General features: G+C 39.2%; 2 protein-coding genes across 2 annotated transcripts; both read right to left on the reverse strand.

Annotated features, from left to right (window-relative positions):
* Positions 10,039 to 10,618, reverse strand: LOC109821527. Its single transcript, XM_020387708.1, has 3 exons — positions 10,505 to 10,618; positions 10,307 to 10,393; positions 10,039 to 10,221 (listed from the first exon to the last, which is right to left on the reverse strand). The coding sequence occupies exons 1-3, from the start codon at positions 10,616 to 10,618 to the stop codon at positions 10,039 to 10,041; spliced, it is 384 nt and encodes a 127-aa protein (XP_020243297.1).
* LOC109821528 (uncharacterized mitochondrial protein AtMg00860-like) lies at positions 11,820 to 16,144 on the reverse strand. Its single transcript, XM_020387709.1, has 2 exons — positions 16,138 to 16,144; positions 11,820 to 12,190 (listed from the first exon to the last, which is right to left on the reverse strand). The coding sequence occupies exons 1-2, from the start codon at positions 16,142 to 16,144 to the stop codon at positions 11,820 to 11,822; spliced, it is 378 nt and encodes a 125-aa protein (XP_020243298.1).

Consider the following 16,400-nt stretch of genomic DNA (forward strand, 5'->3'; position numbering starts at 1 on the left):
CGGCAGCCTATGGTGTCGCGGCTTAACCGCTGCAACCTATGGTGCCGCGGCAGTTAAAGCAGGATGCTACAGCAGTTATAATACAGTTATCTGATGATTATTGAAGCCCACGTGGCAGCATATTAGAGATAGAACGTGTGCTGACATGGACAGTCAGTTAAACCACGAAAAAGGTGGTTAAAGGTCGTGGGAGAACTGTTTCAAACACGTATGAACGTGGGTGTAACTGCCCCTTTAGCCGCGGCAGTGTCGACTGCCGCGCTCTTTGGCCGCGACAGTGTCGACTGTCGCGCCCTTTAGTCGCGACAGCATCAACTGCCGTGCCTAAAGAGACAGTTGTTGATCGGCTATTTCTTCAGTTATCGTCTAAGGAGGCTATAAATACCCCCTATGGCCATCATTGACAGTAGCGGAGCATTTCCAGAGTAGATTAGAGTAGAGAGCCTTGAGTTTTGGTGAATTAGAGCAAGAAAGAGAGTCTTCCTTCTTCACAAACATCCTCAAGAAGTTTCTGGCGATTCCTAGAGATCTAAGCTCTGACTTGATCTTTAGAAGAGTGAATATCTTACATCGATAAGATATTCGCTTCAAATTCTTACTTCGATAAACGAAGGAAGAATCATTAAACCCTTCACAGTTCAATCAGAATCTGTGATTTGATGGTCCACGAGTCAAAGCGCTCCTGGCACAGGCAAAGATCCCACGCAAGCAGCTATCCAAACAACGATCCTGCGTTTGTTTCTAAAAGTTGTAATTTTCCTTTTGTTGTGTAAAAAAAGTCTTATAAAAAGACTATTTCTTTTGAATTTGTTGTAATCGACCGAAGATATAATAAATTCCATGACAAAGTCAACTTTTGACGAAAACAAGCTGGTGACCACAGTGGGAAAACAAGCCGATTAAAGACGACCTTACTCCATTGGGTACACGAGTATAAACTGTTTTCCCTGACTCCGATAAGTATACGAGTATAAACTACTTCTCTATCTCACTCCGAAAAGTATACGAGTATAAACTGCTCCTCGATACTCCAACAGGTATATGAGTCTAAACTATTTTCTTTCTTTCACAGGAAGTTCCTAGAGAATGCCATGCATGGTACTTTTAAGGATAACCCGATCATACAGCTAAATGTAATGATAAACCCAGCTTTGCAAGAAAAGCTGGGGGTGGATGGTTCATGTAACGAGAAGTTCTCGGAAGAATGCTATATGTAATTTTCTTAGGGATAACCCGATCATTACAAACAAAGTGATAAACACTAAACTCCTACTATGACTTCCGAATACTCTTTTGCTGAGATGAGATTCGATCACCTCTTTAGATCAATCTTCCCTCACAAAATTCCTATCTTGGTCAAACTTTTAAATAGTTAGGACCAAAGCCAAAATCCCCTCTCGATTCGTTCCATGAACGAGAGGTCCATAAATTGAACGATCAAAACATTAAACAGTTAAGATCGTCTCAAATTCCCATCTTGGTCAAACCTTTAAACAGTTAGGACCAAAGCCAAAATCCCCTCTTGATTCCTTCCATGAACAAGAGGTCCACCTTCGATTTGCGCAATCAAACCTATGAAAGTTAAGGATTGCTTCAAATTTCAAACCTTATTCAGATTCTCTGAATAGAAATCCCACTTCAAATTTCCTTTGTACCAGGAGATAGAATATAAAATTCTTCCTCTCCGATTCTGGGTTTATCTCTACCAACAAACAAGAGACCAGGAGATAGAATATAAAATTCTTCCTCTCCGATTTCGGGTTTATCTCTACCAACAAACAAGAGACCAGGAGATAGAATATAAAATTCTTCCTCTCCGATTCTGGGTTTATCTCTACCAACAAACAAGAGACCAAGAGATAGGATATAAAATTCTTCCTCTCCGATTCTAGGTTCATCTCTACCAACAAACAAGAGACCAGGAGATAGAATATAAAATTCTTCCTCTCCGATTCTGGGTTCATCTCTACCAACAAAAAAGAGACCAGAAGATAGAATATAAAATTCTTCCTTTCCATCATCAGGTTTATATCTACCAACAAACAAGAGACCAGGAGATAGAATATAAAATTCTTCCTCTCCGATTTCGGGTTCATCTCTACCAACAAACAAGAGACCAGAATACTCCAATAGGTATACGAGTCTAAACTATTTCCCTAATCTCAACAGGAAGTTTCTGGAGAATATTACTCAAAATATTCTTAAGAATAACCTGGTTACCTCCCAACGGGTATATGAGGTTAAACTATTTCCCGCACACTCCGATAAGTATATGAGTATAAACTGCATCTCCTTGAACCTCCCAATGGGTATATGAGGTTAAACTATTTCCCGAACACTCCGATGAGTATATGAGTATAAACTACATCTCCTTGAACCTCCCAACGGGTGTATGAGGTTAAACTATTTCCCGAACACTCCAATATAGTATATGAGTATAAACTATTTCTCAAATTCTTCGACAGCAGTTTTAGTTCAAGACTTTAATAACGGCCACGCGATAAACGCAGCACCGGAGGAATTTTAGCTATTCTACAAAGCACTGAATAGGCTAATAGATGAAGAAGTCAAGGATTGAAGCCATTCACAAACCATTCTACGCAATTTCCTCAACAAAGTACTGGAGAAATTGCAGGGAAAGCTTATCATATCCAAAGTGTCCCAGATCCCTCTCTAAAAAATGATGAGTCTGAGATACTTTGGAGGGGGTATCTGTAGACGTCAAAAAATGCTTACAGTCATTCAAATACCACTCAAGACGACATAGAAGAATAATATACACGTCATCAAGACACACATGGCGGCGCGGCAGAACATGGTGTCGCGGCTAAGGCGCGGCAAGATATGGTGCCGCGGCTAAGGCGCGGTAGACCAAGGTGCCGCGGCTAAGGCGCGACAGCCTATGGTGCCGCAGCTTAACCGCTGCAACCTATGGTGTCGCGGCAGTTAAAGAAGGATGTTGTGGCAGTTATAAAGGAGTTATCTGATGGTTTTTGAAGTCCACGTGGCGGCGTATCAGAGATAGAACGTGTGCTGACGTGGACAGGCAGTTAAACCATGAAAAAGGTGGTTAAAGGTCGTGGAAGAACAGTTTCAAACACGTATGATCGTGGGTGTAACTGCCCCTTTAGCCGTGGTAGTGTTGACTGCCGCGCCCTTTAGCCGCGGCAGTGTCGAAGTCGCGCCCTTTGGCCACGACAGTGTCGACTGTCGTGCCCTTTAGCCGCGACAGTGTCGACTGTCGCGCCCTTTAGCCGCGACAGCATCAACTGCCGCGTCTAAAGAGGCAGTTGTTGATCGGCTATTTCTTCAGTTATCGTCTAAGGAGGCTATAAATACCCCCCTATGGCCATCATTGACAGGGGCGGAGCATTTCCAGAGCAGATTAGAGTAGAGAGCCTTGAGTTTTGGTGAATTAGAGCAAGAAAGAGGGTCTTCCTTCTTCACAAACATCCTCAAGAAGTTTCTGGCAATTCCTAGAGATCTAAGCTCTGACTTGATCTTTAGAAGAGTGAATATCTTACATCGATAAGATATTCGCTTCAAATTCTTACTTCGATAAACGAAGGAAGAATCATTAAACCCTTCACAGTTCAATTAGAATCTGTGATTTGGTGGTCCACGAGTCAAAGCGCTCCCGGCACAGGCAAAGATCCCACGCAAGCAGCGATCCAAACAACGATCCTGCGTTTGTTTCTAAAAGATTGTAATTTTCCTTTTGTTGTGTAAAAGAAGTCTTATAAAAAGGCTATTTCTTTTGAATTTGTTATAATCGACCGAAGATATAATGAATTCTATGGCAAAGTCAACTTTTGACGAAAACAGTAATAATATATCACAGACTAAGCTAATTAATTAACTTATAACAGATCTAGAAATTGAATTGTGAGTCAATAAGTAATAGGATCTTGCTGCTAATAAACATACGATAAATCTGAAATTTATAATAAGTAAACACTGAGGATAAGGATCTTGCCTCGGGTACATCAAAAGAATCGATGCTGACGTGCAAGTCCACGACGAGCATCGACTAAGGCATGACAGCAGCGACGGAGATGAAGGGCTGCGGGGTGAAATGGCGATGGGTAGCACTGCATAGGGTAGCGATGGCACGCTGGGCTAAGCAGCGCAGGCTGATGGATGATGTCGGGGATGAGTTGTTTGGTGGGTTGTTGTCAGCAGGAGAGAGGCTGTGAAGGAGAGGTTGGCGTGGTGAGGATCTGGGCAAGGGGGTTGGCAATGAATTGGGGAGGGGGCTGCTGGTCGGAGCGGGTCGGGGTGACGGGGTTTTGAGGTGGGTTCATCGGTGATGAGGGAGTAGCAAGGAGGAGATGGAGAGGAGGCGGTGTCGACGAAGGCTGCAGGGGGTGGAAGAGGAGGTCGGTGAATCTCAGGGGATTGGACGGCGAACCTGAAGGCGGCGCGGGTCGGAGCTAGGCACTGGCGGGCAGTAGTGGACAACGGCGATGGTCTGGAGGAGATTTGTATGAGACATAGGAGGATGGGGAAGCAGGGCACATCGTGGTGGGCCTGGTCAGGGACCGGCTGGCGTTGGTCTGACCGCAGAGTGGAGAGGCACAGGTTGCGACGGGGCGCCGGGTGTGCTGGTGACAAGTCGAGCGTACTAGTGTGGGGTTTTGAATGCGGATGAGAGGTGGTGGAGCGGCGAGATGGGGGTGGTTGGACGACGAGGAGCCAGGAGACGGACGGCTCGACGGTTAAGGTGGACTCTGAGTTGACGGCAGCGCCTGCGAAATGATGGCGACGGCCTTAGATCCTGGTTTAGGCGTGAGTCCGGGGAGGAGAGGTGCGCAAGGAGAGCTTAGGACAGCAAACGACAAGCGGTGGCTGCTATGAGCGAGGTCACTGCTGGTGGATGGAGGCCTATGGATCTGGTGTGGGATGCTGGAGTTCTCGGCGAGGCTGGAGGCGACGAGGAGGGGCTAGCGTGGTCTTGAAGACTGCGGAGAGGAAGATGAGGGGGCAGATGAGACAAGGCGGTTGAGCGCGTGCTGGGCATCGGAGGAGGAGAGCAGACAGAGCTGCTAGGGTTCGGGCACCGGCGGTTGATGGCCGGAGGCGAGGGGGAAGCGGTCGTCGGGGAAAAAAGAGGAGAGAGAAGGTACAGGTAGGCGGCTGAAATCATGACATGAGGAGAAGAGGAGAGAAGATGAGGCGGGTGAGGAGAAGAATGATCGTGACGGCATAGGGTTTCATATAAAAAGAAGAGAAGGAAACATATATATATATATATATAAGGCTAGGGCTAGGGTTTGGGTTTTGAAAAATAATTAAAAATAATATTAATTATAAAATAAATTAAATAATTATGTAAAAATTATCTACACATTAAAACATACCAGTTATACTAATACGATAGATAATACACAATAATAGTAATAATACAATAAATTATACAAAATAATACGTAATAATAATATAACGTATTATACGAAAATAATACATAATAGTAAAAATAATACAATATATTATTCAAAATGATACGTAATAGTATCGATAACACAATAGATAAATTCAAAAGTTTTTACTACACTAAATAAATTTATAAATATCAAAATTATTTAAATAAATATAAAACTTAGATTTTTAAATCGTAGAAAATTCTAGAAAATCAAGAAAAATACAAATACTCTTTTAAAATAATAATTAAATATTTTAAAATATCAAAAAATTATTTTAACTAGTATCAAAAGTTTACAGTCATTACAACTAATTTGGGAGAAACTAGAGTTTCGGTCTTGTAAGTCTACTAAATCAGGTTTGTGATTCATGTGAACTCTTTTCATAGTGAGGAAGCCTCTTAGTGAGAATATATGGTAGATGAAGGATTTTTATCCGAGCTACTATAAAACATGGTGTGTTCCTTAGTTATGTTCATTAGCATGTCTATTTCCAGTAAAAACAATCAAACCTGTTTTTGAGTCAATAATTTTTCCCATGGTAGATTCGAAAAGTATATGCATACCTTTATCGCAAAGTCAACAAATGGAGATAAGATTAAGCATAAACCATCAACGAGTAATACCTTTAGGAGTTTAAAAGAATCATTACATATATCGCTATCTCCTACAATTTTACCTTCACTGTTGTTTACAGAAGTCACATCTCCACTTTTCTTTTTGTCGAGGCTATGAAACGATTTTTTCTTTCCTATCATGTGTCTCGAGTAGCCTGAATTCAACTACCATGTGCTACCTTGCTCTTTAGCTCTCTATTGAACCTCATTATCAGAATATTCCTTATTTTTCTTTCTGGTTCTTGAATTGCTCTCTTTTTATGCTTAAATGATCATGCTTAGGATAATAAACTATAGAACTAATTTATAAAAAGAAATTTTTGATAGGCTATACTTATCTTAAATAGTTTAATAGTTTATACTTTTTCATTTCTAGAATTGATATGTAGTTGTTTATTTCTATTAATGAATGGTGATATTGTTTGAATATGATTTTGATAGATTATACTTGATCTAAATGATGTAATAGTCTATGCTTAGGAAGTTTAAGTAAGTAAGAGGAGAATTAAAAGAGAGTAGTTCTTAAATCCAAATAAGAATTAACTAGTGAATTTAATCCTCGATTCCTAATTTTATCATTTAATTTCCTCCATCTTTTTTACTTGTTTCTTATTTTGGTTTTATTTTCTTTTTGATATTCTTATTTTCTCTCTTCTCCTTTTTTCATTCTCTTTTCTTGTTTTTAGCCCTTTTATTTGTACAAGTCTCACCCAAACCACACTCTACACTTTGTCTTTTCTTCCATATTTCAAGAGCCATTTTAAGGACTTTTCCAAATACACTCCTTCCTCGTGGGTTCTACATCTATCTATACTATAACTTAGTTGTGCACTTGCAATGTTTTTAATTAGAACACATCACTTTCATCTTCAAAAACAATTTGAATACCTCGATTACTAACCCCATCTCACTCTTACAACTATCTTCAGAGTCCGAGCTTACCTCCTTTCTTAACCTTTTCTTCTTTACTTGTAGAACCATTGATTTTTTTGAGCTACCTTCAGAATCTCTCTCCCCCTCCTCCCTCCCTCCCTCCCTCCCCCTCTCTCTTTTTCTCTCTCTTAATCGCACTACATATGTAGGAAGATTTTCTACAAGATTCTCAAGAGTTAGTTAAGAAAAATATTCTTCAAGTTTTCGTACTTACTCACAAGTATATAAGTTTTGTCTCTTTTACCTATGAAGTTTCTTCATGTGATGCCTCTGGTTTCACACAAGGCTGTAATCCAAGGTAAACCTAAGGAGGTGAAACCTGCCATGCACCCACACTGTGCAAAGACACGTTTCACCATCACAGAAATATCTCTCTAGTGGAATCAGCAACAAGTGTAGGTACAAAACAGGTAAATAAATGCAATGAACATGATATAGAAAGAGATAATCAAATAATCATGTTCCAACTAAATAAAATAGAATACCAATGTGATATATCTCAATATATAGAGTTAAATAAAATAGTACTACTGCACTCAACCTTTACAAAATGAAGTACAACTCTAAATGTCTAAAAATAAGCACTAACTACTGTGGAGCATGTAATAAACTACTAATATATAAGATGGAAGCTAATCTACATCTCCATCAACATGAGACTCTCCGTGCGCCTGACTCGTTGCCTAAAAAGAAGGAAAACAACGAGCGTCAAAGCGCTAGCAAGATCATCTCCACCGATCCCATGGGAAGGGGGGTTAGGAGTATATATGAAAATAAGTTAGTACATAAATATATAAGACCGTCTATCCTGAATTAAGAGGAGATTGAAATTTAGAAATCCACAATACGAGAATTAGTGCATCGAGTGAAATAATCCAAATAAGGAAACCCTCATGTATATACCATGTCTAAAGTTTTGAATCGCTAAATACCAACTCCAATTCCTATGAATAAAATAGTAAATAAAAGCAATACAACTCCAAACCTCAACCAATGAAAGTCATGTCGAATCCTCATACTACCCTCGGGTAGTTGGCGTAGTCACGAATATAAACACCCAATAAAATCATCTTGCATAGAATATACCATGTATGCCAATCTCAATATCATACCTTATCCTCAGGTAACTAACATGGGAGCATGAATGCAATGAGTGTAATTCTCTATCTAAATTAACGATACTTTCGTAAGACGCTCACAATATCCTGTGGAAACAACCACCTTACTCAATCATTCCGCGAAGATAGGAATATTACCCTATTCCGAAATGATGCAATGTAGAGTGTCGTCTAGCCACGATCTCATTGCGGGGTATAAACTGACACACTCTGAGTGTAGTCTAGCTGCAGTCTCATTGCGAGAATACCAACTACCCCACTCAGGCATCCACACAATCATGAAATGCACTATATATTACTATCTATTATGACAACTCAAAATATATGTTACATACCTCCGAATGCTCGTACGTGCCCAACGTCCATGTGTGTATGCTTGTAAACAATGCACGTGTATCAACGTACGACTTGTACTTCATGTTCACGATCACAAACATAAGAGAAAGAAACAACATGTGCAAAATAACCCAGATCGGTCGACCGATCCCTTCCATTCGATCGACTGATTAGTGCACATCGGTCGACTGATCCTCTTTGATCGGTCGACCGATCGACACAATTTTTCCAGATTTTGTAATTTTTTTGAATAATCTTACAAATCTATCAAAATTTGAAAATTCACAATAAAACTCATGTATAAAACTTGAATTAACATATTTAGGGTTGTTTCTACTACATGAAAACACGAATATAAATTTGGGGAATTAACGAAAACCCTAACATGTTCATATGTGGCATATGTGTAAGGTTTTTATGGAAGCTCATACTTTAATGAAAACTCATATTAGATCACGTTTAAAACTTTAAATCCACAACTGAGAATCTGTGTTATGTCTTTTTAAATCAAAAAGATCAAATCTTTGTATCATATATCTTAAAAGATCAAACTTTATACTTAAACTAGGTTTTAAGTCTCAATAAAACCAAATACAAATCAATAAAATCAATTAAAAACGGGGATGGGATTGGAGGAGATGAAACTCGCCTCAAAATGCTGCTAGAAAATCCAAGGTGCAAGAAAACAAGTCCTCTATCGCCAAACGCCGACGATCTCGCCCTCTTCTCGGTATTTTCTTCACAAAGCTCTCACCAAAATATGCTCTCAAGTTTTTGAGGTGAGAGGGTGACTGCTAGGGTTCAGAAATATGATGTTAAAGAGAATTTTTCGTGTAATATATCCGTATATACACCAACAAACTCGAACCAATTTAAAAAGAACCAAAATCCAACTCAAACTGGGATTTTGGAATTGGCCCTGTTGGTCGACTGATCACAAATAGTCGGTCGACCGATTGGGCATCATCGGTTGACCGATTATCTTAGGTCAGTCGACCAACCAGAACATAAAACTGTTTATAATTTTGTGCATATGTGTGCATGTTTTCACTCGTTTACTCTTATATACACACTTAATCAATATCAAATTGATTACTAACATGCTCATTCATCAATAAATGATATTTTATCATGATAAAAACTCATTTAATATTATTTTCCATAATATTTCAAAATTTACAAGGTTTTACATTCACACCCCCCTAAAAGAATTTCGTCCTCGAAATTCAGCAATCGTGTCTTAGAGATTAATAATACGAGAATAGCACGCTAAGGGGATAATCCAGACAAGAAAACCCTCACGTACACATCTCGTACCATTAATCCCAAGATATGAAACATAAGCGATATTTACACTTAATAATCTAAAATACGAATACTCCCACTTAACCCTAATTAAAGGGAACTAGTACGTCGGGCGAAAAATCCAAACAAGGAACCCCCCATGTATATACCATATGTTCCTAATGATTAGGAGCTAAGTGTTAATACTCACATTCTAGTTTTAAGTATAAATACGACTATACATATGACATAAACTCAAACAAATCAAAATCAACATTTTACCTACTCAAACAGGTGTGGGTATTCGCGACCTATATCCTCCTCGCACTCCTAAGAAGCCTCCTCAGGTCCTTTCTGGTTCCATTGAACCTTCATTAAAGGAATGACCTTATTTCTAAGTCTCTTATCCTCTCTAGCAAGATTGCAAACTGGAATCTCAATGGTGGTTAAATCAACCTGAATCTCTAACTCTGGTGCATCAATCACCCTCTGATGCTCTTCGTCGTGCAAATGCTTTTTTGACCATCGATATATGAAAGACATCATGTATACCTGACATCGATGCTGGAAGATCTAGTCGATACGAAATGGCTCCAACATGATCAACGATCCTAAACGATCCAATGTATCTCAGGGCAAGCTTCCCCCGTCCACCGAATTGCTGAACACCCTTTATAGGTGACACCTTCAACATAACATAATATCCAACCTGAAACTCCAAAGTTCGTCGTCTCTGATCTGCGTAACTCTTTTGTCAACTTTGGGCGGCAAGAATACACTCCCGAATCAACGCTACCTTCTCCGTAGTCTGCCTCACGAGCTCCGACCCAAGTAGTAAGCTATCCTCCAGCTCTGCCCAACAAATAGGGGATTTACAAGGCCTCCCATACAATGCTTCATAAGGAGCCATGCCTATAGTTGATTGATAACTGTTGTTATAGGTAAATTCAATCAACGGAATATGATCCTCCCAGCTACCCTGGAAATTAATAACACATGCCCGTAACATATCCTCCAAAACTTGGTTGACCCTCTCAGTTTGACCATCTATTTGTGGATGGAAAACACTACTATATAATAGATGGCTGCCAAAAGAATTCTGAAAGCTCTTCTAGAATTGCAAAGTGAAAACTGAGCCTCGATCCGAAACAATCGTCTCCAGAACTCCATGCAATCGAACTATCTCCTGGATAAAAATCCTCGCATATGTCTCCACCGTGTAGGTCATCTTAACTAGCAAGAAGTATACTGACTTCGTCAATCGATTAACTATCACCCAAATAGAATCATTCCCCTTACTGGACCTTGGCAATCCTACAATAAAATCCATCGAAATATCTGCCCACTTCCATTCTAGAATGGGTAAAGGCTGTAGGGTTTCTACGGGTCTCTGATGTTCTGCCTTCACTTGCTGACAAATAAATCACTTAGCTACATACTCTGCGATATCCCTACGCATACCACGACACCAAAAATACCTTTTCAGGACCTTGTACATTTTGGTTGTGCCTAGATGCACTGTGTACCTGGTGCGATGTGCCTCGTCAAATAAATCCTTCTTCAACTATGGATTATCCGGCACCACTAGTCAGCCTTTCATTTGAAGACCTCCATCTGATCCAATGGTCCAATCAGCTTTGGGCTCTTTGGAAATCTCCCCCTTTCAGGTTTGAATTCAAGAGTCTCCTAACTGAGCGCTAACCACCCTATCAGTTCACGATGGCTGCATGGCTAAAGCTCCTAAAAATTTACTTCTCCCACCAATATCTGGCCTAAAATCATACTAGTTGAGGGTGAGAAGATCTCGATATAACGAAAACCTCAAAACTGCAAGCCTGTGATGACGCTTCCTACTCAACACGTCTGCTACAATGTTCGCCTTCCCCAGATGACACTACAGTGTGAACTCGTAATCCTTGATAAACTCGACCCATCGTAGCTGCCTCTGGTTGAGTTCCTTCTGGGAGAAAAGATACTTCAGACTCTGATGATCAGTGAATAACTCGAACTGGACCCTATAAAGATAGTATCTCCATGTATTCAATACGAAGACCACTGCTGCCAACTCTAAGTCATGTGTGGGGGTAATTCTGCTCATGCGTCCTCAACTGTCATGAGATGTGAGCTACTACTCTCTGGGTCTGCAACAAAACACCTCCTAGACCCGATAAAGATGTATCCGTATAAACAACAAAAATCTTATCACTGCTCGGAATAATCAACACCGGCACTATAGTCAACTTGGTCTTCAAAATCTCAAAGGCCTTCTGGCACTCCAGGCCCCAAATGAACTGAACACCCTTCTTCATAAGGCGTGTCAGCGGGGTGAAAATCTTTGAAAAATCTTGGATAAACTTGCTGTAATAGCCGACCAGACCCAAGAAGCTACGAATCTTTGTAATGGTCTTCGACGACTCCCAATCAAGTACTGCCTCCACTTTGGCTGGATCAAACGCAATGCCATCCTTGCTAATGACATGACCTAAAAATGTAACCTTTGATAGCCAAAACTCGTACTTGCTGAACTTAGCATACAACTGGTGCTCCCGAAGAGTCTGCAATGCTAGTCGAAGCTACAGCTCGTGCTCGGCCTCCGATCTTGAATAAATAAGGATGTCGTCGATAAATATGATCACGAACTGGTCCAAATATGGATGAAAAATCTAGTTTATCAAATCTATGAATATTGCGGGTGCATTGGTCAGCCCAAACGACATGACTAGAAACTTAAAAGACCCATATCGAGTCAGAAAGACGGTCTTAGGAATATCCATCTCCCGAACCCGTAACTAATGATAACCAGAATGAAGATCAATCTTTGAGAAACACTATGCTCCTTGTAACTGGTTGAATTAGTCATCAATCCTCGGTAGTGAATACCTATTCCGGATGGCGACCTTATTCAACTCGCGATAATCTATACACAAACGTATACTGTCATTCTTCTTCTTCACGAAGAGGACCGACACTCCCCACAGAGAGTGACTCTAGCGAATAAAACCCTGAGATAAAAGCTCATCTAACTGAATCTGTAGCTCCCTCATCTCAGCAGGTGCCATACGGTAAGGTGCACGGGAGATTGGTGCTATACCCGACTGCAACTCGATGCAAAACTCTGAAAGAACCCTAATTCCACTAGGAAAGAATCGTAGGGGGGCGAATATGGTTTATGCTAATCTAATTTGATTTATACCAATTTAAAACTAATTAACAAGTTATCCTAGTAAATATGATATACTACAAGATATATGCAAGGATAAGAAACTAACACAAGGGTGAAGCAAAATATAAACAAGAAAAACGATATAGTGGGCAATATAAACAAAGAGCAATTGACAATGGTGATATAAACAATAAGAACGAATATAAATGAACGCTAATGACAAACGCAAACAAACGATATGATCACGGAGTTCAGTCCTCATGACCTACATCTCCGCTCCTCACCTCGAGGAGATCTCTACTATCACAACCGGGTTTTCTATGCTCACCCGAATAATGTTTATACCTCACACTCGGATTTCTAGTTCACCAAAAACTTCATAATTCACACTCTTGCAATCACACTCACTATCACCTCAAGTGTTGGTCTCTGGCCCGTGTCTCCCTCAAGTATTAGGAATTACAACCTACCTCTAGGCATTACTACCTACCCTACTCATCTTGGGATGACCCCGTCTCTCACTACACACTTCTCTCGGTGTACAAGTGTATTACAAAGTGCAACTCATAATGAAGCTCGATACAACAAAATTGTTCTGTACAATGGATGAGAACACAACGTAAGCTCACTCTCAATGTCACAAATCCCACAACCCAAATTATACTATGAATGTAAATACAATAAGCTCAATAGGTTGTGTGTGAACAAAGAGATAAATCAAAACAAACTAAACTCAAATAAATCTAGCTTATGGAAATTATAATCAAAACAATAAATAGCTAGAAAAAAAGTTTAGGGAAACTTCTCTATAGATCAAGAGAGAAAGGGAGAAGAGTTGGATGCTCAAACACAATTGATGATCTTCCTCAAGCTCTTGTGAAATTCTCTTCATAAACAAAACTCTTAAACAAGACTTAAACACATTTAAACAAACTAAAACCAAACTTTAAACCATTGTTAAACTTTCTTAAAACATTCTCTTGATATTTTAGAAGTTAGGATATGTGGGGGGTATTTATAGGAACCCCAAAGCCAAGAGAAAAAAAGGCAAAGAGATTAAAAATCCAAAACAGGACAAAGGCTAAAAAAACTAGCTGTTACAACATCAGTCGACTGACGACTTTCATCATTCGACTGATGAGCTGATCGTTAGAGAAATTTTCCAGCTCATCAGTCGACTGACGATATTTATCAGTCGACTGATAGATCATCAGTCGACTGGTCAGTCGACCAAAATGAAACAAAAACTTTTTAATATTTCAGGTGATTTCTTCAGTCGACTAAACACATTCATCAGTCGACTGATAACACTGTATCAGTCTGATTAAAATAAAAAATCTGATTTTCAAACCTCTTTTAAAAATAGCAAATAAAATAAAAAATATAAAACTTTAGGAAATGATTGTAGACATAATAATATACATGTTACAAAAACTGGTTTTTAAAAATCACCTCCCATTTGTAAAATATCATCATTTTGCAAATATGTCCAAAACATTAAAACATGAGATACTTGAATTTTGATGTTTTAAACCATGTTTTGAAACTTTATAAAATGATTATATAGACTTGATAAAAGATATAAACTATTATTGTTAAGTCTATAAACCAAAAGCACAATGTTTTCTCAAAAATACATATACTATGCAATAAAACATGATTTCATTGAACTAAATAAACTTGATATTGATGAAATCATATATAAGCATATAAACATGAAACAAGAATGTATTTTCCAATTTTATTCATTTGTTTCATATTTAAACTGAAAACTATAAAACCAAAACATATATATATATATATATATATATATATATGTATATATATATATTTAATATATATATATATATATATATATATATTATATATATATTATATATATAATATATATATATATATATAATATTATTATATATATATATATATATATATATTATAGGGAAAAAGTGAATCTAAGGTGACACCCTACGCTCCCACCTAGAACGCGCGCCTAAAAGCACATCATTCCCTAATATTTTTTTACGATCCGCTCCGTTGAACTCTGATCTACTGTTCTTAACTCACAAACACCCCCCTCCCCCCCCATAATTTTTTGGCGGTGAACCCGTCATGTTTTTGATCCCTTCATCCACTCGCCGCATTTAAACGGTTTCGAATGAATAGAAACTTTTTGAGACGATCTCACGAATTGGTCAAAACACGGCGGGTCACCCAAATTAGTGTTGTTTGAGTTTTAAGAAGTAAGATCAGTTCAACCGGCGGATCGCTAGAAACATATTTAGGAATGATATGTTTTTTAGGCCCCGGGGGCGCGCGGCGGGGCCGCCGCGGTCCATGGTGGGAGCCTAGGGTGTCACCTTAGAGTTCATATTATTATATATATATATAATATATAATTATATGATATATATATATATATATAACTAAAAACGTGTATGTGTGTATATGATTGATCTTAAAGTACTATAACACATAATATAAAAACCTAAACTAAATATACCCAAGCTTGTGGTCTTCAATGAAGCTCTATCTTGGTATACTTGCGGATGAAGCTTGAACTTGGATCTTGACTTGAATTACAAGGCTTCATTCCGATATTCCGCAAACCTCCATTGGATATGATCGTGAAAGCTCGATTCCATCCATCCTCCGGTATATTGTTTGCCTAGAATAGATACAAAACACAAACACTAGACAAACAATATTAGATGTAAATTGTTTGTAAATCATCATCAAAACAAAAGGATCCAACAAACTCAACCTCTCTCACTGGAGGTAATCCAGGTATGTTTGGAAAAACATCCTGTTACTCTAAGACGACTCTGGTCTCGCTCAAATCTACACCCTGATCTTGAAACAACACCTCCTTGACGTATGCCAGAAATGACTCCACAAATTGGTTACCCTGTAATTTCTCTACAACTAATTTGGTCTCATCAGATGCTCACAAGCTGACTGTTTCCGTAAAATAGTCGATACTGACGTGGTAGGACGATAACCAATCCATACCAAGAATAACATCGAACTTGGACATATGCAGGATGATCAAATCGACCATGAACTCAGACTCATATAGACTGATAATGCATCCCCTACAGATACTTTCTAAGAGGGACACCTCTCCAAAAGGCGTAGAAACTGATAGAGGAATATCTAAAGGCTGTGCTACAAGCTGAAGTCTAATCATAAAAGCATAGGAAATGAAGGAGTGCTAAGCACCATAATCAAATAAGATAGGGCTAGAAAGGAGTTCACAAGGAACATACCTTCCATGACTGTCCCCCTCGCACCATGATCGGGTGATACGACTGCATACACTCTGCCCGAAGCTGCGGACTACTGCACTAAAGGTTTTGCGCTATACAAGACAACCTGTCCCTGAGGAATCTCCTGAATGACTCTGACCTGCCTTTCTGGCCCCTCAATCCTTAGAACTATTAGCGATGCCTCAAGTCTCAATTGCTGGCCCTGTCCTTGGGCATGTCCATGGTTCTGTTGTTGTTAACACTGATTCTTGCTCTGCTGGCCT

Source organism: Asparagus officinalis, chromosome 8 (genome assembly GCF_001876935.1).
Source record: "Asparagus officinalis chromosome 8, Aspof.V1, whole genome shotgun sequence".
Taxonomy (NCBI): Eukaryota; Viridiplantae; Streptophyta; class Magnoliopsida; order Asparagales; family Asparagaceae; genus Asparagus; species Asparagus officinalis.